This window comes from Macrobrachium rosenbergii, chromosome 37 (assembly GCF_040412425.1).
Source record: "Macrobrachium rosenbergii isolate ZJJX-2024 chromosome 37, ASM4041242v1, whole genome shotgun sequence".
Classification (NCBI taxonomy): domain Eukaryota; kingdom Metazoa; phylum Arthropoda; class Malacostraca; order Decapoda; family Palaemonidae; genus Macrobrachium; species Macrobrachium rosenbergii.
This window is the reverse complement of record NC_089777.1, coordinates 12918739-12942141: the sequence shown is the minus strand read 5'-3', so window position 1 is coordinate 12942141 and position 23403 is coordinate 12918739. Positions and strand designations below refer to the sequence as shown.

The following is a 23403-nucleotide window of genomic DNA, read 5'->3' as shown; positions in this document are numbered from 1 at the left end:
GGATCTTGTTTTGATTATTATCTGTGCAGTCTGTCTGCTGAACGAACGTCAGTTGTAAACAAACATCGCAGAACGTTTTAGTTGGCTAACACATCTCTGATTTTGATGGATAACTGCACTCCCGTCATTTATTGTCAGGTTTTAGAAGATTCTTGCTTGCTGGTATTATACTAGACCATTTATTTATTATTTTACCATGTAGTTTAAATCACCTTTACTGTGATTCCTCTAGATTTCTTATTTTTTAAAATTTGTTTTGTCCATCTTATCCGACTCCATCAGGTATGGTTATGTCAGTAGGCTAAGTCACGTGAAAAGTCATGATTTTTGATGGTGAAATATTTCACTATACATTTATGACAGGTTAATTTGGGGTTTAACCATCAGAAAAAGTGAAGACTACTACCGCACCCCTCCGGTTCGGTAACTAACAGTTTAGGCTCCGTGTGTTTAGTACCATCCCCGTGGGGATGAGCGTAGCCTAAAACACAAAAGAAAGAAGGTAAATATAATGAAAATAAACAAAAGACATAAATATAATCCAAATCATAGCCTAAATAAGAGGGGGTAAATATTCCAATTGGCGACTGGCAGGAACCAGGCTGCAGTAGTAGTCTTCATGGTAATTCTAAGCTGGCTGTCTGTGGTGAGCTAGCCTATGGCAATTGACGTTTTCGTATGTTATTTTACCTACTGAACAAGAATTTAAAATAATATTTTGTCAGTCGGCTGTAACTAAAATGTAATTGATTGACCCTTGAAAACTGCACGTCTGTACCAGTGGGCAGAGAGAACCGCCAGTGAGTCGCACACAGGTCAAGGTTAAATTACAGTTTAGCAGCAGCCGACCGGCAAACTATTACCTTAAACTCTTGTAAAGCAAGTAAAATAACATAGAAAAACGTCAATTGCCATAGTCTAGGTCCACTGCACACTATTCGAAGCTTTCATAAGCGGGAAACAAAACGTTACCATTTCCACTTTCAACTTGGGTGGCCTCTATAGGTCGCCGTAGCAGAACGGCGCTGCGTGCCTTATCTGCATTTTTAAAGATTACTGCAAGCTTGTATGTTCTGCCAAGAGGTAATTACTTTAAATTCTTGTTCAGCAAGTAAAATAACATAGGAAAACGTCAATTGCCAGTCTCTTGCAGTTCTCCCTAAGCGCAGAAAACCAGCAACTGGTGATTGGTGAACCAAAAGCTAGCGCATGCGTGTTGAGGCTTAGAATCAGTAGTACTAGTAATGAGTTCTTCATTGGAGGGGTGGGTAGAGCTCTCGGCTAGCACCCTGTTGGCCCAGCCTTCGACTCTCTGACTGGCCAATGAAGAATTAGAGGAATTTATTTCTGGTGATAGAAATTTATTTCTCAGCATAATGTGGTTCGGATTCCACAATAAGCTGTAGGTCCCGTTGCTAGGTAACCAGTTGGTTCTTAGCCACGTAAAATAAATCTAATCCTTCGGGCCAGCCCTAGGAGAGCTGTTAATCAGCTCAGTGGTCTGGTTAAACTAAGGTATACTTAAGTACTAGTAATGAATGAAAAGTGCCTTTGGAACGGCTCCCACTATCCATTTATTTGCCCTTCTTTTTACACTTGTTTTTCATGTTCCAAATGAAATATATAATAGGAAATACAACAATAAGGTACCGAAACCTTTTCCCAAGTTATTTACCCCACCAAAAAACCCAAATTCCCAATGGGTCTCCCTTACTGTTAGCTATTCTCGAGAGGGTTTTACCACACCAGTTCTAAGATAATTTACAGCTTAATTACAGCCGAGCAACAAAATATTACTTTAAATTCTTGTTCAGCAGGTAAAGTTCTATAGAAAAACGTCAACTGCCATAGCCTAGCTCACCACGGACAGCCAGCTTAGATCTACCGTCTTCGTATTACCTAACCATCTGTCACCATTATTTTATGGCAAACCACTTGTTCCTATGTTTTCATGCCCCTAGTGTATATCTAATACTTATGCGACTTGAAAAACCAGGGTTTAGGTTGAGTTACAAGCAAAATTTCCTAAATAGGTGAATGTGCTTTATATGTAAAGAAGGAAATGTTTGTGTTGCATATTTATTATTGTGAGAAAAATTATAGTTTTTTTTTTAGTGATTTCCTAAGAATGTTTTAGCCAAATTACATTAACACCTAAACAATTCATGTATTCTGCTTGTGGCAATATGACTAGTTTGCATGCATAAGAAAACATTTTTATGCGGTAAATGTACTCTTGCTGCCTCTTACTGTATGTTTCTTTGTGTTTCCCCTCCTGCAATGACCAAATAAATCAAGATAATAGGTTAAGTGCATCCTTTGGATAGCAATAATACTGTGGCTGAGGTGGATCTACAGTGACAAAGCTCTTGGCAGGAACTAGTGGTCAGGAGAGTAAGTCTCCTACGAGGCAAGGCTTAATGCTGCCTCCAACCTCTAAAGTGTTTCTGCTCCAAGATTAGGTTATGTAAGGCAAGGTATGAAGCATGGGGTGTCCTTATATCACTATAGGCTGTCATATTTCATTTTTCCTATTTCTACTGTACTCTTTAGCTTGTATCCCCCAGAAATGCAATTACTGCACATCCTGAAAACCTTCAGCTAAGGTTAAACAAGCAAAAGCTACCCTTAAGGCACCATTATTGGTCAAAGTTGCTCTCGTTGTAAGGTTATACAAGCATTGATTAGTTTATGTTAGTCTGTTTATGCTGGATTAAATATGTTAATGGTAAGCTTTGGTATATTTTCCTTATCAGTCAGTCCAACTGACATTGTTGTATGCTATATTTGGTAAACTCAATTGTTATAAGAGAAGAAACAAGTTAAGACCCAACTCCTAAAGTGCACATTTAATTAAAGTATTTTACTTTTGTAGTTTTAATATTTTTACTTTAATGTTGGTAGGTTTGCAGGTTAATAAGGTGGTTATAATGAAAAACCATTCAACTTGTTACCGTACATGATGCTACATACATAAATTCAGTTTATTACAGGGTACAGTGTTTATTCTTAATGCATACTATATGTGATGCCAGCTATCATATCTAGCCTTCAAAATGACTAATTTTCAAGATGTACCATACATTTTTTACATAGCTGTACTAGGCTAGTACATGAAAATCTATGAAAATTTCTACCTAGTAATTTGACAAAATAAAAGATGTACAATCATACTCATGCTCTTATGCTTATTTCATTTTAAAAAATTACAAATTTTTAATTGGAGATACACAACACAGGTTATGACTGAAGGGTTTTTGAAGTGGCATAATGTACATGGGTGAAAGAAGACCATGGTAGGATATCTCCACTGTGATTTCTCAACACTTAATGTCTTGATACCCTTTTGGCTCCTAATTCATAGTAATGTCTTTCACACATTCTCATCGTCCCTCTCTGCCAAACATCAATGGCTAATGTGCACATGTTTTTCAAAAATAGCTTTTGTTTAGACGTGTTAATTGGATTCCTGATCATAAAGTACATTAGTTTAATTTATTAATTTTATAGAGCATTATATAAAGAAAAAATGTTTAATCTATTAGTGATATAGCCAGGGTAGGATTTACGGTATATTCCAAACTTTTTTGTGCACTATTTGTGAAATGATCATTTTAGTTTCAGAATGTGCTTGTGTTCATGTGATCCCCAGATTAGTATTAAAGACAATTATGGTGTAGGCACACCACCCTACTTACGAACATTCACCTTACAAACATTTAGCGGTACAAACAAACAGGATCACAAATTAAAATTATATTCAGAGCACTCCTCTTTGCCACCCGTTAAGGTCAAATTTTGTTTTGTACGCCTATTCTGTACTGTACATACAGTACTGTATGTGTAGTGTATTGTGTTGCAGGATGAAAAAGTGTACAGTACTGTATTGATTTTATATCATACTGTACTTAAATAGACATGAATAGTACAGTAACTGATTTACAAATAATACAAATACAAACGGCTGTCCGGAATGTAACTCGTTTGTAAGTAGGGTGGTGTCTGTATTGTCTACACATAGTTTTAAATATTTATTTTAGAATTCATTAAATTATGAATGTTTGTAGTATTAACATTTTGTAAGCTTCTTATTTGATAAGTTTATGCATGTATTTTATTCATATCCATGTTCTGTTTTCTTCCAGAAGTCTACTCTTTGGTCGTAGCTAAGATTCAATAGCTTTTCTGTGTGAAGGTGAATGGCTCAGAAAAGAGGTCCCTTTAAAAGGAAGACTCATTCAAAGCTTTTTGTGGGTCACTTAACCTTAAATGGAAACAGATTTTATGTTGGAGATGAAATTGTGACACACGTTGATATTCTTGGCACTGTTGTCAGCATAGCTGTTAAAGGGGATACCACTCTTTTCGAAAGTAGGTGTTTTGTCATGTGTACATATTAGACAGTAAGTTACTTGCAAATACATGACCTTATTTTATTTGAAACAAGGATAATAACCGAGATGATTGTTTCGGAGGCTGCAGTGGTTATCAGTGAGAGGTAGTTATCATTCTTTAGTGGCCCAGTAATGAGTGAACCTCAGCTTGCAGTGATTTCTTCAGTTGTTCATTGGTTAAAGTTTTCTTTTATTTAGCATCGTTCATATTTTTATGCTGTAAGCTATTGCTCTGTTATTTTCATATTCTCAAAGCCTGTCTCTTATAGGTTTTCATTACAAACTTTTAAGTGAGTTTCTTTTTCAGGTCTTTAGACTGGTTAATTTGGTTAGTTTATGAACAAAATGAGCTTGCTGTGGCATGCTAACCTGTGAAAGTGTGGGTTAATTGCATATTTTTTTAATAGGTGGCATGCATATTGCTTATTGAATAGTTTTGTGAGCATGACAGCTTGCTGTAATGATTATACCTAATATTATCTTGAATGGCTCATTTCATAACTGGTTTTAGCAGATTTTTTACAGACAGAGTGTATCTGTGTTCCTGATATAGGTGTGCTTTAAAAGCATTTAGAAATCCTTTATCATGGGAATGCCCTAATAAGAAACCTAGTCTCAGTGGTTGCCACTGGAAGTTTTTAGTCAACTTTGTCCTCTTCATACCTCAGGGATGATGCTCAAAACACTTTTTGTGATGATCATGATTGGGTCTTGGGTGGCAATGGGTCAGATGTTGGTCAGGTGTCATTGGTGTTTGGAAATTCACTGATAGACCTCACATTTAACCACAGATTCCATGTTTTCATTTTTTTTTTCATTGTTATAGTACTTCTGGAAGCTGAGTATAAGTTTGCACACTGTCAGTACCGTTGATTACTTTTACTTAGCTAGCTAACATTTTCAGCTTTGCCATGCTTCAATTTTCATGCCTCATTCAAGAACAGATCTTTCAGGGAAGCTCTGTGAGTGTAGTAAAGTGCCACACTGGGGTGGAAGGTGGATGAACTATTTTATAAAGATAATTTTGGGCAGTGATAGTTGTTTAGTGCCAAACCTTTTTCTGTTTCCTCCATTGCCATTGTTCAGAATTAAAACAGATAATTTCATGAACTTGTTATTTAATTACTTTTTCCTGAAGACTCCTACCAAACCTCTAAGGAATTTGGTGGTTTGAATGGTTAAACAGTTTGGTTGAGCCAAGTGTGCTTCCCATCACTCCTTTTGGACACACAGGCTAAACTTCAAATGCCTTCCATGCTAAATTTTCATGAGTTTTGGTATTGTCTATTCAATAAGCAGAACAGACTCAAGTAATAGAGTCTTACATGTTACACATCAGTGAAGTATTTTTAAGGCTAAATAATTATTGTAATTAATTACTTAGGTCTTTCATGTGCTTTATTGTATTATACTCTATTCCAGTTGATGATGGGACAGGCATAATTAGCTGTGCTCAGTTTAGGAGAAGAGGAAAGGGCCATGAACAAGAGGATCTAGGTTTGAATTGCAACTTCTCAGAAAAAGATGTTAATGATATACCTTCTGAAGATCGCATTAAAAATATACTGTTTCAAGAATCGTCCTCATCTTCAGGTCATAGGAAAGATATAGAACATCTAGACCAACATCTGTTGAGCATCATAAAATCAACAAAATATCAGCCCCATTCAATACATCTTGGAGATCTGATAAACATTCGTGGCCGTTTGAATGTGTTTCATTCAAAGATTCAAGTCATTGTCAATCACTTTCGTATCCTTTTTAGTATGTGCAGTGCTTTAACACAATTTCTGTCCCTTTTCATATCGTATTATTGTTCACATGATTTTAGTGTTAGTAAATGATGAAACTATCACAGTCCTGCAATATATAGAAGAAAATTAAGCTGATAACATTTCTGTCATGTGGTTGTTTGTAGCCCTTTTTTTTTTTTTTTTAATTTTCAAAGCCAAAACTCCAGCAGCTGTAACCATTAGAATAGTACCATAATGTTTTGCTAACCCTCGTGCAGGAAGCTTAATGGGTAAACTGCAAACACATGCTCCATTAATTTCACTGAATTTCTCTTTGTCTGTCTGTCTGTCTCTCTCTTTCTCAAAGGTGTTTTGCTGTATTACCATAATGCGACACATTGTGCACCACTTTGGAGAGTTGCTAAATTGAATTGGAAACGGGTTGCTTCTTTTTTGAAGAACTCAACTGTTGTGCTTTTCGTCCTAATGTTTAAATGTTCAGAAGCTGTGTCTTATCCTTAACAAGCATTTCAGGTCATATTAAGAATCCAAATGAAACAGCCTATCGAGTATTTGAAATAGAGGCTTTCAATAAGGTTTACCGACCAGCATTGGATAATCCAAGAAGTTGAGATTATGAGGCACATGAACAACAGGAGGGGTGATTAACAAAGTTATTGTGGTGTGGATAACCTCGATAAAGAAGCATTTGACCTGCTGTTGAGACCTTGGAACAGGAAAGGTACTGTATGTAATGCAAAATCTGGACTTGTGCTACTAACTATTCCAAGAATTCAATGTGTTGCATTCTTATTAAGATAAACTCCATGTTATGAAAAGTGACTAGGATTCTGTTATTCTGTACTGTTATTTTAAAGGCAAAACATTTGTAATTTTGTGTTTATTACGCAGACCAGTTTAATGAAGATAAGAAAATGGATGTGGAAGAGAGTGCAATGATTTCCTGCATCCGTCAGAAGGCACGCATTTCTGGTCAAGCTTTCCGTGTAAAAAGAAGAAAAGAATTACATGCCTCTCATCGGCTCGACCTAGATAAAGTAGCTGAGGAGGTACAGGTGAGTGTTAGGTGCATGACATAGAAAAAGTAATTGAAGAGGTACAAGCGAGTGTAAGATGCTATGTCAAAGGGGATTTTTAATTCTTTAATTTTCACACTTCTGTTTTGGGAATAATGTAAAGCAAAGTTATTTTTCTCTTCAGAAAGAATGATTTCTGATGAAGTCTCTTAATTATTTATAATAAAATTTGTAGAGTGAGTTTTATAATTTATATCTTATTTTCTTTCATATTTTGTGCAAATATATATGGGTAATACGCTTATTATTGAGCGAGGTGTACAAATATTCTTCTGGAACATGCCAAATAAACTACAGTACTAATTTGCAAAGAAAGCTTCCTCGTATATGAAAGCTCATAGGTGTAAAATAGTGATAAAGAATGGAATAATAGATAAATAAATAAAGATACATTTATACATACATATGAGTAATGCAAATCAGAATTATTTAGAAAAGAAGAAATTTTATAGTGTACATATCCCTTAATATGATAACAAACGGAACAAGGGGTGCAAAGGTTCGTGCTATGCAATTTATGATTACAGCTGCAAATCTCCATAAGGTTTGGGATTTCCTGCAGTATTTGATGATAAAGCAAACCAACTCTCCACAGAATATTTCCTGTGTTTACACAGCAGGATTGTATTTAAGTCATCAGGTTAGATTCTTTTAAATATTATTACGTATTCAGGAGATAAACCCTATTCATGTAGAAATTCATAGGTTCTCAGTGTAGTGACTGTAGTAGTATTAGAAGCCTTTGTGTGCTATTTTCCAAAATATTATTTTGCACCCAAAATGTAGTTTTTATCAGGTGTAAATGTCGAAATACATGTTGCATTTCAACTTTGCATTTTGTTAGCTTTCATCAACTCTGCCTCCGTCACAGTCCAACAACATTGGACATTTCCTCCAACACAGTCCAACAACATTGGACATTCATAGTCACAAAGGGACTCTCTTGTCTTTCATATTCTTCATTTTGCACAAACGTCCACTCATCTCCAGCTTCCTTTCTCACTGTTGTATTTCAAGTAGGTCTGAGTTTTCAGACTCTTCTGGCATTCAAAGCAGTCTAGCAGATGCTATCCTGTATTATTCTCCCAGGGGTTGTACAAAGGACTTGTGCAAGCCACCCTCATCTTCCTTCCATTGTTATCTGTGTATGAAACTTCCTAATTTCCATTACAGTATCCTGTCTCGCTGTTCTTGAAGTTTATTCTCAAATGGACAAAATCTTTTAAATGCAGTTTCATGTCTGTATATCAATATGGATTGTACCAGACATGTATAATCCTACTGTTTTTGCAGTTTCAATCTATTTGATTTCTTTTTCATAATCAGCTTAATCATTGCTTGATATGCCTTATTTTAGTTTTCACTAAATTCCCACCCAAGAAAATCAATGTTGGGTGTATTTTTCTTAAATACAGTATTTGAAAGAGTCAACCTCATTAATCCTTTTTCCATCTAATGTTATTCCATACCTTTGTGGGTATAGTACTTTGTCCTCGTTGCTAGTTTTTTCTAGATTTATGTTGAGTATATCTCTCTAGATACAGTATGTATTCTTTTAAGCGCTGAAATCTTGTGATGGTAATTCTTGAGATCTTAGTATTAGTAATGAGCAGAGAGAGAGAGAGTTGTGTTCAACATATGTTCAATTTTGTACCATTACAAGTTGAAGTACCCTGTTGTATTTGGTGCTTTGTTGAAATCCTAAGTTTTTTATTTGTACTAGATAAATAACAATATGTGTATTGTTTTAAAATACTGAAATATACTTAAAATTACAGTATTAGTAATATAAGTGTGTGTATGAGTATTTTAAGCTAATTGGACAAACAGATGTATGTATGATTGCTTAAGTGTGTTCATATAATTTAAGTTTAAGTAACTACGGTGTGTTCTAATGCTGTAAAAGATACAATTTTTGCATATCACAACATCTCAATAACCTTATTGCTGTAATACACCTATTATGCTTAAAATTATAGTACTGTATCAAGAAAGAATTTCTACAACAAAAGAGAAAAAGGCAAGAGATGGTAGGCTAGGCTCGCACAGTCACAGTTAGGCAAAGACTATTACTGTAATTTAGATAAAGTTTAATATGTGCGGGGTAAACTCTTAACATGGTTACAAAACTAGTTGTAATGTTTCTCCTCATTTACAGTAATATTTGAATGCTAGCAGGTAAGAAGTTTAAAAATAGTCTATAGTGGAGAGGGTTATGAAAATCAGGGAAAAAGGGTTACTTTGCCACTTCCAGCTTATGCTTAACAATATTGGGGTACATGTCATTTTTCTTTCTTAGCAAGTATGGTTTTACTCATGTTAAGTTTATATAGCAGGTGCCTGAGTTGCTGGCTGTTTGTTACTTATTTTTGCATTCTTGTTGGAAGCCTTGATGCTTCACCCATTTTGTTGGAAGCATAAAGATATAAATATCAACATATACCTTTTATTTGTTATCTTTTGTTGTCTATCATTATCCTTGCTTTAACTTTACTCCAACTTTGTTTCATTATTGCTGGAGCTGTCAGTGTTGTTGCAACCGCATATATTTCTGAAGGATGAGTAATGTTTCCAAAAGATGTTTAACCCATATCTGGTCCTAAGTCCAGGTCTGCATTTAGTTTTGACCACTTGTCTCCTTCTTATGCTGTTGTGAAAGTACTAAGAGTTATTTGATTATTTTAATGTGATATTGCTACAGTCTTTCTTCTTTTCTGTTTCCATCTGTGTGACATGACTACTATTGTGTATGTTAGGCTCTATTTTATTTGATGATGTGATTAATTTCATATAGCTTCTTGTTTATGCTGCACTATTCTATTGCTCTCCTTGCCTGCTTTTTTTTATTCCATTGATTTAGTTACATATATAGTAAGTGACTTCTCCTGAGCCAGTCAGCACCTACAATTACAAATGCTTTGTTATACAGTACTTATTTTTACATGGGCCTTTGTTTGACCCCTCTTACTAACCAGAGACTTGCACCCCTTGTCTTAGTTCCCAAGATCTCGCCATGGATTGTAAAGGTTACATTGAGGAATCTGGAGCATTCAGCTGCTTGAACTGCCCTCCTTAACTATAGTTGGGCTGTATAGGAATGATGGGTTTGTGGTGAAACGTCAGATTTCCTGTAAAACAACTTGGAATTTTTTGGTACAACCCAGCAGTTGCATAGCATGTGCCCTCCTCTCAGCCTCCCTGGCCTTGCACTTAACATTTGAGATGATTAGATGCCACAAAAAGTTAACCTGATGACCTAGGTAATACATGCTACTGCTTTTCGTCTATCTGTTGGACAAAAGATTGACTGCACTGCCTGGGATATTCAGAGACCATGAATGTGGGCTGTATTGTAGTGATTACTTTTTATTGAAAAGTTAATAATTCCGTAAAAAATTTGATGATTTTTATTGATGTGATTTTTCTCATCTTGACAGATTCCTGATTTAAATGAAATTTACAAGCTGAGCATCCAGCTGAAGAAAAAGAAGAGCCTTCACATCCTGCATAAACTGCGTATGGGTCTGAGTGTTGGTGGCAACAGTATAACTGTATTTCTAAGTACTGATGGGGCCTTGTATGCACTTGTTAGTTGCTTTTCAGGTAATTATAGCTTAATGAGAAGTTACTCCTCATGTAAGTGAATGACTTTTATGAATAATACAGTACAGTACTTTATTATTTTTTAGTGACTAGAAACATATCCCTATTAAACTCATGTTATAATGTGCTTCTTATCTAATTGCCTTATGATTTTTTTATTAACTTAACCCAGTTGTATTGTAATGGGTTCCTCTGTAGCATTGTGCTTTTATGTACTGTATTAAATGCCTTTTTTTTTTTTACCATTCCTACTTAGAAAAAGCTTAATATTGTGCTGTTCTATGCATATCCCCTATTGCCCACAAATAAGGAAGAAATTAAAATGAAATTTCAGTGTTTTTATAAATGTTAGGGATAGGAAGGGAAGTCAATCTGTTTTGGTGAGATTTTTTCTTATCAGAATAATGATCATCTTATTTCAGAAGAGTTTAGTTGATCAGTAATTTTTGTTCATGCTAAAGTAACATTTTAACATCACCAACATCTTTAAGAGCAGACTGATGAGTTTGTAGCTTCTGATAGCTGTCTGCTAAGGATCAATGATTACTTCAGTGTAACATAGGTGGAATTCTGAGTAATAGTTGCGGTGAAGCAATTTTTCCATTGGTTTTCATGCAGAGTTTTTTATGTTGTCTTGATAAGTTGTGTGAGCATTGTACAGTATATACATATACTATTTATGGTGTCATGGTGAGTAACTTAATGGCCCTGTTATTCATGAATATAACAAATGTTACTTTATCTTGTTCAGAGCATAATTTAGTAACCTGTGAAAGTTTAGTATCTCCTTATTCTTTTTAAGGCAACTCTGCAGAAGTGAAGAGAGAGGCAATGAATGTCTTCATAAATCTAGGTCTTGGAACTCCTGAACAGTGCTTGGATTTGTACAAACGGTATTCAGTTTATCTCATGATTCACATGAATGGCAGATGTGCGGAGTCACAGGTAATTTGTATTTTGTTTCTCTACATTAAGACACTCAAAACATCCTGGTTACAAAAATTTGGGAGAATTCAGTATTTACCAAGTACAAATGTTGAATTCTCCTAAAAGAATTCAACATTATTTTCAAGTAATGTAACTCAGTGGGCTTCTTGAACTACTATTACTACTACAGTACTACTACTACTACTACTACTACATAATAATAATAATAATAATAATAATAATAATAATGATAATAATACTTCGGGTATAGGCCCTGTTATTGAAGAAGAAAAAAGACTAATTAGAAGAGTTGAATGAATAATATACAAGATTAATGCAACCAAGGCTGCCATCATATTCAACAAAGCAATAAATAATATTAATAATAATAATAATAGTATGAAGTATTGAAGGTGATAGCTGCATCAGCTGTATTCACTGTGTATAGAGTTTTTTGTCTTTCTGATAATTGATTTTTCAGGGTTACTGCATTCTACCAGTAACTTGCAGCTGTTTTTCATTCTTGGAAAGGAAAGCAGTTGCAAATTTTTGATAAATAACCAAATCAGTTACAGAGTAACTGATGATGGTAACTGAAATTGGGAGGTCATCTCTTCTTGTGCTTAAGAAGGTGCCATGAAAAACCACATGAGATGCCCACCATACTAGCGTCACAGGGAATGCAATACATGTAGTGGGGAATACAGAAGTAATCAGAAAGGCCTATTGCTCATGTAACTGATAGACCTGCACCAGACACTGCAAGAAGTGACATTCCAAAAAGAGAAGTGCATGATAATGCCCGAGATTCTGCAAGCCGCCTGGCGACCAATCGGAATGTTCGCCAGGTAATACTAGAGTGTGACGTCACACACCAGCCCCCCAACTCAACAAAGCTGAAGCAGCAAGATCATCAACCACAAGTTTTTGGCTTGCGAGGAAATCTCACCAGCTAATAAGCAATGCAAATTTTCCTCCTCAGCCAATCAGCATTCAGCCTACGTTCAACCCCCTGCTGACCATTCATATATATCAAGCAAGACTCACCACAAATGACAGCCTACTCCTGTCTTTCAGCATGATCATGCTCAGCAGAGCCTGAGTGAAACATGGCCTAGATCAACACTGATGACTTTCTCCTGAAGAAGGACAACTACCCAAGTTTGAAACTGCTTTCCAAAATCTCCAAGAAACTGACAAGAATGACATCAGCAAGTTACTGGCAGAATGCAGTAAGCCTGGAAAATCAACTATCAGGAAGGTAGAGATGACTCTATACAAATTTAATAGAGCTGATTCAGCTATCATCTTCAATACTAGGTGTTTAAAAGATGGTCTACTATATATATATATAATAATAATAATAATAATAATAATAATAATAGTAATAAAATTTTATATACCTAATGATAATGTTGTTAGGCCTGTAAGGACTAGAAGTAGTAACAATAGAAATATATGTACATGTATTGACTTTTAATACATTGAAGTATACATCCTGTCTTTGAAGTGGTCACACTTATATGACCTATGGATATTTGATGGATAGCCCACATGACCCAATCCCTAAATGCAAAGAATGCAGAAAACATAACTTTAATGACTAATTTTATTATTACTCTATTATGCAGTTTAAGGAGTCAGTTGAGTGAAAATACATAACTCTCTTAGGGCTGGATAAATCTAGAGGGAAGCTGAGTAAGAGGCCTTTGTTTTTGGCATTTTATTTAGACTACTGTTGAGTAACTTAATTACATCATCAAGAGGGTTCTTCTTGAAATTCTTGTATGCACTGTTATCTCTTATAAGTCTTCCATTTTTGAGATATAAGTTTTTGTGTCCTTTATTACTGTGGTATGATTTTTGGCCTCAATATTGTGTGATGTGGATGATCTTATCACTTCTCAGTCCATTCAAGGTATTCCTAAAATATTTGGGGAAATTAATTTTGCCTGGAAATTTCAATTATGAATAAACAAGTTCTTATTCAATATCATACAACTGATGTGGAGGAAAGTCATTGAATTTTTCCAATTGAAATTGCAATGGCTAAATTGTATCCTAGGGCATACAGAACTTTTTCACTAAAATCTTTACCAGATAGTTACACCTGTAGAAATTGTTGCTTTTTCATCCAGTTACTGTTGTCAGTGAGTTTCTTTAATTTTCTGTTCAGTTTCAATTGTAGGTTGTTTGGCTTTCTTCATAGATTTTTGTATATCTCTTGTAGCACTGGGATAATTCTTTGAAGAATATTTTTTCTTCTGTGTGATTTCTATGTTTTTTCAATATGAAGCTTCATGTAAACCTTTAAAAGTAAATGTCTTTACAATATTACATATGGTAATTGCTGTTTACCAAGCCAACGGCAAACTAGGAATGAGAACCCATGATTCAGGGGCATGTACATACACACTACTGCTAGTAGACCAGCAGACAATCTAGTTTACGTTCAGGAATGGATTCTAGGATTCGTGAAGACCTCAAATTTGGCAAATATAAATAAAACTTTTAAGTCAAACAAACTAATATATAAAGGTATATAAACCAACCAACAAAAGTTAAAGAACAAACATAAACTTTTCTAAAAGTGACAACACATAAACCCCAAAATGAAGATATTTATTTGTTCTTGATAGGATGCTGTTGCTTGGTGCCTTGGTAACTTTTGTTTGAACAATGAGGAATTATGCTACGAAATGAAGTTGCTTGGAGTTGATGGACACCTGACAGAGCTCTTGGGATCCCGTATATGCCGTATAGTGCAGTCTGCTTCGTATGCCCTTACACATTATTACGCAACAGTTCCTGATATGCTGCAGTAAGTAAAATCATTTTTTTAATCTGTTAATGTATTGCTGTCTGCTCATCATAACTAAACTGCAGTCTTGATACTTAAATAGAATAACTATTTCTTGTGTTAAATTCAAGTTTTTTTTTTTTTTTTTAAAGTAATATGTCAAAAAAGATTACTCATAGAATTTATTTTTTAATCTAGATACATTTAGTCCTTGGTTTGAATGTTACAGATATTCTGTAATTGCCAGAAGTTGATTTGACTGTCAATAGATCTTGTACAGAATTGTGATTTCATAATTCCTACAATCATCCCAGCCATTTCTGGGCAGTGGTAAGATTAAAATCCTGAAAAGGCTTAAAACTCCTTGAGTAGATATCCTTTATAAGTTACTGGAGGTAATATGACTCAGCCATATTTTGCATAGTAAACCCCCCATATTCATGATCTCAGTATTCGCGGATTTCTATGTAGAACGTATCTACCCATTATTTGCGGAAAATTCGCCCATACACGGTATTTTTCACCCAGAAATATTCACTAATTACTGTATTTTCTTATCATTTTCATGACTAAATGCACTTTTTGTGATATAACTATTAAAATACTCAGGTATAAGCATTTTTTAGAGTTTTTTTGTGTTTAAACTATCAAAATAGGCAGTTCTTAGCGTGTTTAGAGGGGTTTTAAGTATTTGTGGATTTTAGCTATTCGCGGGGGGTGCGGTGCGCATCCCCCGTGAATACGGGGTGTTTACTGTAGTATAATTTGCTCCTTAAATGAGTTTTCATTTATCAGAGATTTTTGAGAAGCTTTAGTTAGTGACTCTTTATGAAAACAAACTAGGAGATGACAATCCCTAGAAAACTACTGTACATTGTATGAATAAAAGATATTGTCAAGAATAAATAATATCACATTCATCCTTTGTACTTCTATTATTTCATATTACAGTAGTACATAAAAAAGCAAAGATGTGTTTTTTCTTAAATTGGCCAGCTTTAAAGTTTGCTTGGTCTGGGGGTGTGCTTGATATATATTTAGCCCGTCCTTTAAGGGTTAATTTTATGAACATTTCTAAAATTTGATTTTAGTGTATGTAATACTATATTTTATTTTTTCAGTTGATGAATCGTAATTGAATTTTAATAGTCATAGTTACTTTGTAAGCAAAGTTTGTTTGAGGGATTTTTAATACAAAACTCTCTGTCGTGGATGATGCAAAACTCACTGTTGTGGATGAGATTGGCAAGTACAGGAAAATGTAATGCATTTTGTTATTATTACAATACTTACATTTTGTAATTATTACAATACTTGTTTTTATTTTATGATTAATTGCATTATTACCATATGTGGCTGAATGTGTTGGTTGGGAGGTAGAGTTTTATGTCTCTAATCTAAGTTGGTCTCTGAGGCAGTTTGCTACCCACTGCCTGGATTCTGACAAATACTGTATATATTGAAAAATGTATGAGCTCTATTAGTATGGATAATTAAGGGATTACTGTATTTTTTAAACTGAAGAGTACAGTATTCTGTTTTGATATTTAGATAACACATTTATAATTGTAATGTTCTTTATTCCTCTTACAGATATGTCAGGGTTGATGACATTGTACGGAAAGCTATTGATGGTCTTGAGAGGCATGACGATGGTGTAGATGAAATTGCGTGGCTCATGTTTGTGTTGTCATGTGATCAGTTGGGCTGTGAATATTTGTTATGTCTGGGTGTCATACCTGCTGCTATGGGTGCCTTACAAAAGCTGATTAACCGACAGGTAAGCTTGTATTCACAGCCCATATTCTGAGTTGATGCACATTGCCTTATGATTGGTCGATGACATTCCTTGTACTGACACTGACTTATAAGAATAATTGAGACTTCAGGTAGTGACTACAAGTCATTTGACTTAGCAAATTAAAAAAGCTATGACTTGAATATTTGCCTTCTTGCACCTTGAGATGTTGAAGTTTTTGTGTTATCAATTCATTTTACACCACATTAACTCCAAAGAAGCAGACAGTAGATGGTGCTAAAGGCTTCTTGCAGTATCCTCCCTTCAGCGCCAGCTGCATTTCTTTCTACCTTTTATTTTTCATTTGTTCATTTGAGCTTCTTCTACTCAGCTGACCAACAGTTGTACTTAATACTAACATGATGCTCCTCTTTTCACCTTGCATAGCTCGTTAGAACCTAAAAATGTGACTCAGTGGTCTCAGTAAACTAATAGTAATAACAATAATGCTATACTGAGTGAGTCCATTCCACCAACTACTGGTATGTGTTTTGATTTTTATGCCACATAGGCAATAAAGCATTGTGATGAATAACCAATAATAAAAAAAATTCTACTGTGACTCAGATTGTAGACCTTATTTTTTCAATCCTAACATTGAATGAGATAAAGAAAATTTTTATAATATACAAAAATAAAATAGTGTCATTTTAGATAAGTCTTTAATGAGATTCTAAGGTTAATAAAAAATAGATATCTGTTCTTAAATACGTTGATTAACTGAAAATGAAAGTATACAAGTACCGTACTTGTATTTAGGGAGACTGTGCAGTTTGTTAGCTAGTTTTGCTGACTACTGATCTGCTTTCTTTCCAGAGTTTAATGGTGTCTCCAGTAACAGGACTTCTCCGTGTACTTTTGAATTGTTTAGGAGCTTTTCCTAGGTCTGCGCATCAGGTTTGTAAATTGCTCTGTTTTCAGTGATAAATAATTATGTTTTTATATATTACAAATTATTTTACAAGTTCCTTTACATAAGGTTAAAACCTGTAGACAGCTAAAATTATAGTTGAATGAGCAATGGATAGTTCAAAAGATTGGTGAGACATCCCTTGAAAGGAAAGCCTTTTGTATTTATTTATTTATTTATTTATTTATTGATATTTAGTAGCAACCTCACTTGACCTTTTCATATTTTTGCATCTTTAGTCTTCACTTGAATTTCTTTACTTGGTTGGCAGTACAGTATTTGGGTGTTTGTTTTTATGAATTTGATACATGTTTTGTGTGTCAGTTGATTCTTGTTACACTTGCATGTGAAGGATTTTGTAGATCACTGCATCCCACACACCCCCTGCGAATAGGTCAAATCCGCGAATGCTTAAAACCCCTCTAAAAACACTTAGAACTGCCCATTTTGATAGCTTAAACCAAGAAAAACCCTGTAAAAATGCTTATACCTGAATATTTTAATAGTTTTATCACAAAAAGTGCATTTATTCATGAAAATTATATGAAAATACAGTAATTAGTGAATATTTCTCAGTGAAAAATACCGCAAATGGGCGAATTTTCCGCGAATGATGGCTAGATATGTTCCAGAGAAACCCGCGAATGCGTGAGTCCGCGAACCATGAGAACGCGAATACGGGGGTTTTACTGTATTTGGCTTTTACAAAAATATTGAGTATCTGAGCAAGAGTTCTTTGTGTGACCATCATCATTAATTGAATATTAAGTGGGAAGTGTCTGTTCAACCAATTTTTTTTTAAGCAAGTAATTGTACAGTTAATATTTATTTATTTCTGCAGTGTATCTATCTCACTTCAATTACCTTTCCCCACTTGGGTTACCTGTTGCATTGTTTCTGATGAGGCACAGTGTTGATTGTACTGAATCATCTGTGGCATCCCATTGGCCCCACCTGCTTTGGTTTATGGTTTTTATTTATTGTTTGCTCCCTTTTGTCTCTTTCCACCAAGCTCTCCAACTTCTCTAACTTTACTTTGCTCCAGTTTCCATCTCTTGATTAAAAATGATTCCCTGTGTGCAAGATTTATGAGTCTAGAAATGTATTTCTGTACTTGATTTTTTATAAAAATAATAATAATAATAATAATAATAATAATAATAATAATAATAATAATAATAGAATGGTTGTCTGTTTAATGAAGTTTGAAGGAGGGTCTTTTTCTGAAATAATAATAATAATAATAATAATAATAATAATAATAATAATTCACTTGCTCTTGTTTGTATGTGCTGCATACAGTGTCCTCAGCAAAGCATTCTGATTAGCAGTAATAAAGATGCTTTGTGGCTTCCTTGTAACCCCTAACTTCATAACTTTTCACCATTACTCTTCATCTAGTTCATTTATTCTTTTTCTGTCTAATTGTCTAACTGCAACTTTATCCTACTCCAGTGATCCCTTGTCATTTAAGAAATTCCTTCAGACCAGCCAAGTTTGAATCTAGATAGTATCCACACTACCAAGCCCAAGCTGGAAATTGTGACTCTCATAGGGCTGCCCATTATTCCAGAAATGATGCAGTGGTCTAGTTAAACTACTCTAACCATGTGGGGGTTACTGCTAGCAATGTGCACTAGGTGGTGCTAAAGAACCTGTAGTACTAAGTGCTATTTGGCACACACCTTTGCTGTTTTCTTCTTTTTAATTAATGTATTCCTTTCAGTCTCCTTGGACTTGACATACTAGAATGTCTGAAGGGGGCCACTTGTATGGTGCCTCTTCTCTCTCTCTCTCTCTCTCTCTCTCTCTCTCTCTCTCTCTCTCTCTCTCTCTCTCTCTCTCTCTCTCTCTCTCTCCTTTGAGCTTATGTATTACTAAGTGGGAAGGGCTATTGATGACACTTTTGATGGTCATTGATTCCTTATTTGGTTGATGACTGTTGATTTTTAAATATATTTGGAAATTCTTGCAGTTTCTGCTTTCTGATTGACTTATCAAAAACAATTCATCAGACCATGCCAGACTGGAAGCTTCTACTAGTTTTGCGATGAAACCTTGCATCATCAGGTGTCGAAGTTTCTAGTTTTTTCCATTGGAGACCTCATGGGGCTACAACAAGGGGCAAAGACAGACCCAGGCAACACCGTACTGGACACCCATACAGCATGCGCGTATTAAAAAAATTTTGAGTTTTCATTAGTACCCCTCCTTAGTCACAAAAGTCACTTTAGCAGCTATAGATGGAGGTTGACAATGTGACTGCAGTAGTAACATTCCTACAAGACCTGTCAATCATACAGATCCCTTACTCTGAAGTCTTGAAGATAGGAAAAAGTAGAGTAGCTGAGAGCAGTTGTTTATGCATGTGCACTTATCCCTTGAATGCCTGTCAATTGAGTAGACAGTCATGGCTGCAGTCCTGGGCTATCACTTTGTCTAGGGTTGTGAGTGTAGATGGGCAGTGCTTTTGTCTCTGACTAACGGCAACAACTGACAAAGGAGGCAGTCACTTCTGAGGTCTGTGTCTGGTACACAGTCATTATCCACACACATCTGTTATTTACATATGATATCCTCCTCCCAACCTTGTTGATTCCTCGTAGCTATTAAGTAGACTATACGGTACAATAAATGAAGTTATTACCTACCTGAAACCCAGGATCCACAGGGGTGCTTATGCTATGGCTAGTTGATGATGATCTTCTGATTTGGAAGTAATTGGAATAATGTATCAAGAATTCTTGAAGACCACAAATGTTGGGCTAATGTCAACCATGGTTTTGTAATGAAATAGTGGCCTAAAAAGGAAATCCCTTTTTCAGGTTTGCAATCGTGGTGAGCAGTTTATAAGCATCTGTTCTGCCTTATTGTATTCATCTTATCCACACCTGCGAAGAGAAACATTACAGTTTATCGCCAACATCATCAATGGAGCCTGCCAGTCTGAAAGTGGTATGTAACAGTGTTTATTGCATTGCAGCTGCAGTATGTATTGATTGTCTTTAAGTAGAAAATACTTTTGGGGCCAGGTTATGCAGTACCAAAGATGGAAATTTTAAATAGGCCTTTAATAGGTCAATTGTAATCTTGGAACATTTGTAAGATTACCATATTAATATTTAATGTTAATAAACGTTTTAATAAGGTTATATTAATTCTCAGTGGTCAAGTTAAAATACCCCAGTTCACAATCCCTTATCTGAAACCCTTGTGGCCATCCAGCTGTGTTTTGGTCTTTGGATTTTTTGGGATTTCAGAACTGAAGCTTGCTTCATAAACAAGCATCTAAAAGAACTGTAATTTGCTTATATACTCATGTATCATCCAACCTTTTGTCTCACGTAATCCTTAAAATTTTGTCCCTGAAGATGATTTCATCACATATATATAGTGCAAGATGCATTTTCGGTAATTACATGAGGCTATACTTAACATGCGATTTTCTCTTTCTGCAGCTTATGCTAATAAACTTCTGATACCTGTCAGAGTTTTGATAGATTAAATCGATAATGCATATTATATCTAAGTTAGCTTTTAACTAATTAATTGGTCTTGAAGCAAAAGTTCAGTAGGTTAAATGCCGAGTTCATACATGCAGCCAGGTTTACCAAACTTGTGGCTTGTTTAAGAATTCATTACTATTCCTTATAATTAACAACCACTTACTGTTGCTTGTAAAACACTGGCATAAACAGCAGCTAGTAATAACATAAAAAACTGAATCGATAACAGCTGTTTGTCAATGTTAGGTACCATGACTAACACACATTTATAGTTGCATTACAGTTGTCAACTTGTTAAAAATTTGCTAATTTCCAATGGTGATTTCCATAAATGAAAATAAAATATATTTAAATTATTTGTTCTTGTGGCAATATAGAAGAAAGATGTAAAAGAAAGTGTACCACTAAATATAAGGTTGTTGCTGTGGTTGAAGAAATGAATAATGTGCAGGCCTTAAAAAGTTTTGGAAGAGGCAAAACGGCATCCGAAACTAGTGAAATCATCTCTTTACTTCATTGAATTTACTGCAATTGTAAATAAAGTAAGTTGCATTTTTTATAATATATGGAAAAAGTATCTCCAAAGTACATTTCATTTAGCAACTAATTGCAGTGATGATATCAGTAAAATGCAATCAGCTGATGATTTTAAGAATGTAAACTTTACTAGAATGCAAATGGCACATGATCACTTTGTTCATATTTTGTAATATGATAATAATATAACAATGATACATGAAATATGATTGGATACAGGAAATAAAACCAGAATTATTAAAATTATAATTATTCTCATTACAACCATATTTGACTTCTCCAAATGGTCATCGGTCAGTTTAACAACCTAACTGGGGCCAATAGCTCCTCTCTGTCTCTCATACACACATGCACACACTCACTCACTCACTCAGGTTAAAAATTTGGTTTTGTAAAGTCACGTGATACTAGAGTGTAAATGGTAAACGTATAAATTTAAACACTATTTGGGACCATAAATGACATTACATTTCATCGATCTTACTACCTTATGATGACACTCTACCCTCTGCAAAAAAAAAAAAATAAGATTTTAGATCTTTTCGGTTTCCAGAATTTCTTATAAAGGATTGTAAAGTTATCTTTTATAAATAACCAAAGTAGTCTGCTTGGAGCAAATGCCTTTGCAAACTTGCAGAAATTCAAACAGTTTCTGTGATAGAAACCTTATTTTGTCTGTTTTACTCATTAGTAGTTTGGGTGTCTTTACTTCAGTAAGGTGTTTTTTCAGGTTTTCAGTGTATTATTAAAACTTTGATTTAAAAATTTACTATAAGCATTCAACATTCATAGTGCTATGAAAAAGATACAAAAGATGAATGTTGATGTGACTTTCACATACCATTGAAAATCATTATGATCATCTGTTCTACAGATTTTTGATCAAAGAAGAATCCTTGGGAGGGCATGAAGTATTCCAGCTTAATGCTCGGGAAGTGATTATAGGGTGAAGTATAGAAGCAAGTACAGTAATAATAGCAAAGCCCTGCTCCAGTCTGAGAAAAAAAAAAAAAGTGAGTAAGAATAACTGTGACCAAAAGAAAACTTTATAGAGCAAGAAATGTTAGGACAACAGAAGAACAGCAAAATTAATTAAAGACTTGTAATTTTGTGCTCATTTCCAAAACAAAATGGTAGCAAAAGGGTGGGACAAGACTTAGGACATTGTTGTGGGCTGTTAATTATTTCAAAACAAAATGGTAGCCCGGTTTAGACGGTTCCGCCACGGGACAAGACTTATTCATCAGGACATTGTTGTGGGCTGTTAATTTTTTTGATTTCAAAATAATGCTTTACGTCGTTTTCACCTTAAAAGTAAGGTTTTCTTATGATTTTTGACGATTTTCGACCACCACCATAAACCGGGACTGTATATATAATAACAATATTTTCAACTTATATGCAAATAGGACAGTAAGAGGAGAGTAAAAGCAAGGACTGCCATAAGCAGTGTTGATAGGCATCGCAATTACCCTTACATCAAAATGCCTGCTTACAGGTTTCATAGCCAGAAATCCATTTAAATGAAAGGGGAATACAGTCAGTGCAGTGAATGAGTTTAAGTAAAGTGAAATTGGTAATAAGTTTATTTTTACACAAATACAGTGCAGGGTTGTGAACATTGAGATGTCTTATTTATTTTTCATAACCATGTGACATTGATTTTTATACTTCCTCTTTCGTAATCTTTTAACATCACTTTCATGTTTTTTTTATTTCTAGCATTTCTTTGGGGCCAGCCTTTTTTTTGTGGTTTTTCTACATTTCTTTATAATTTTTTTTACATTCCTTGGATTTATTATATTTATTTATACTGTACTTGTATGTATTGTATGTTTTTATGTTACAGGTCAACGGGTTGTGGAAGAACAGAATTTACGTCAAAGACTAGAGGCTGCAATACGCAGTGCATTAGCAGCAAATTTCAGCATTGAAACTTCTACTATAAGTACAAATTTTAGTGAAGGGGTGTGACATGAGTAATTGGGATAATGAAGAGCTGAATGTTGTTGTGAAAAGGTATATATTTCCAACAGTTATTTATATTATTGTATACTAAATGTGGTTTGTTGATATTTTAAATAAAATTACCCTCCTT

At 34.7% G+C, this 23403-nt stretch overlaps 1 protein-coding gene across 8 annotated transcripts; it reads left to right on the top strand.

Annotated features, from left to right (window-relative positions):
- Positions 1-23403, top strand: LOC136825317 (uncharacterized). Of its 8 annotated transcripts, none has more exons than XM_067081468.1 (12): positions 8-138; positions 4146-4371; positions 5817-6146; positions 6662-6869; positions 7040-7203; positions 10662-10827; positions 11630-11772; positions 14394-14575; positions 16148-16334; positions 17169-17249; positions 20088-20217; positions 23155-23403. In XM_067081468.1, the coding sequence occupies exons 5-12, from the start codon at positions 7063-7065 to the stop codon at positions 23277-23279; spliced, it is 1155 nt and encodes a 384-aa protein (XP_066937569.1). In that variant the 5' UTR covers positions 8-138; positions 4146-4371; positions 5817-6146; positions 6662-6869; positions 7040-7062; the 3' UTR covers positions 23280-23403. The 8 variants fall into 8 exon arrangements, with proteins under 8 accessions (XP_066937571.1, XP_066937570.1, XP_066937569.1 ...); XM_067081466.1 differs by having other exon boundaries at positions 8-162; XM_067081470.1 differs by lacking the exon at positions 4146-4371 and having other exon boundaries at positions 1-138.

Coding starts and splice junctions, on each gene's coding strand:
- LOC136825317 (XM_067081463.1), top strand. CDS start 4,200: ATGGCTCAGAAAAGAGGTCCCTTTAAAAGGAAGACTCATTCAAAGCTT. Junction 14,576..16,147: donor ACAGTTCCTGATATGCTGCA/GTAAGTAAAATC, acceptor TTCCTCTTACAG/ATATGTCAGGGTTGATGACA. Junction 16,335..17,168: donor AAAAGCTGATTAACCGACAG/GTAAGCTTGTAT, acceptor CTTTCTTTCCAG/AGTTTAATGGTGTCTCCAGT.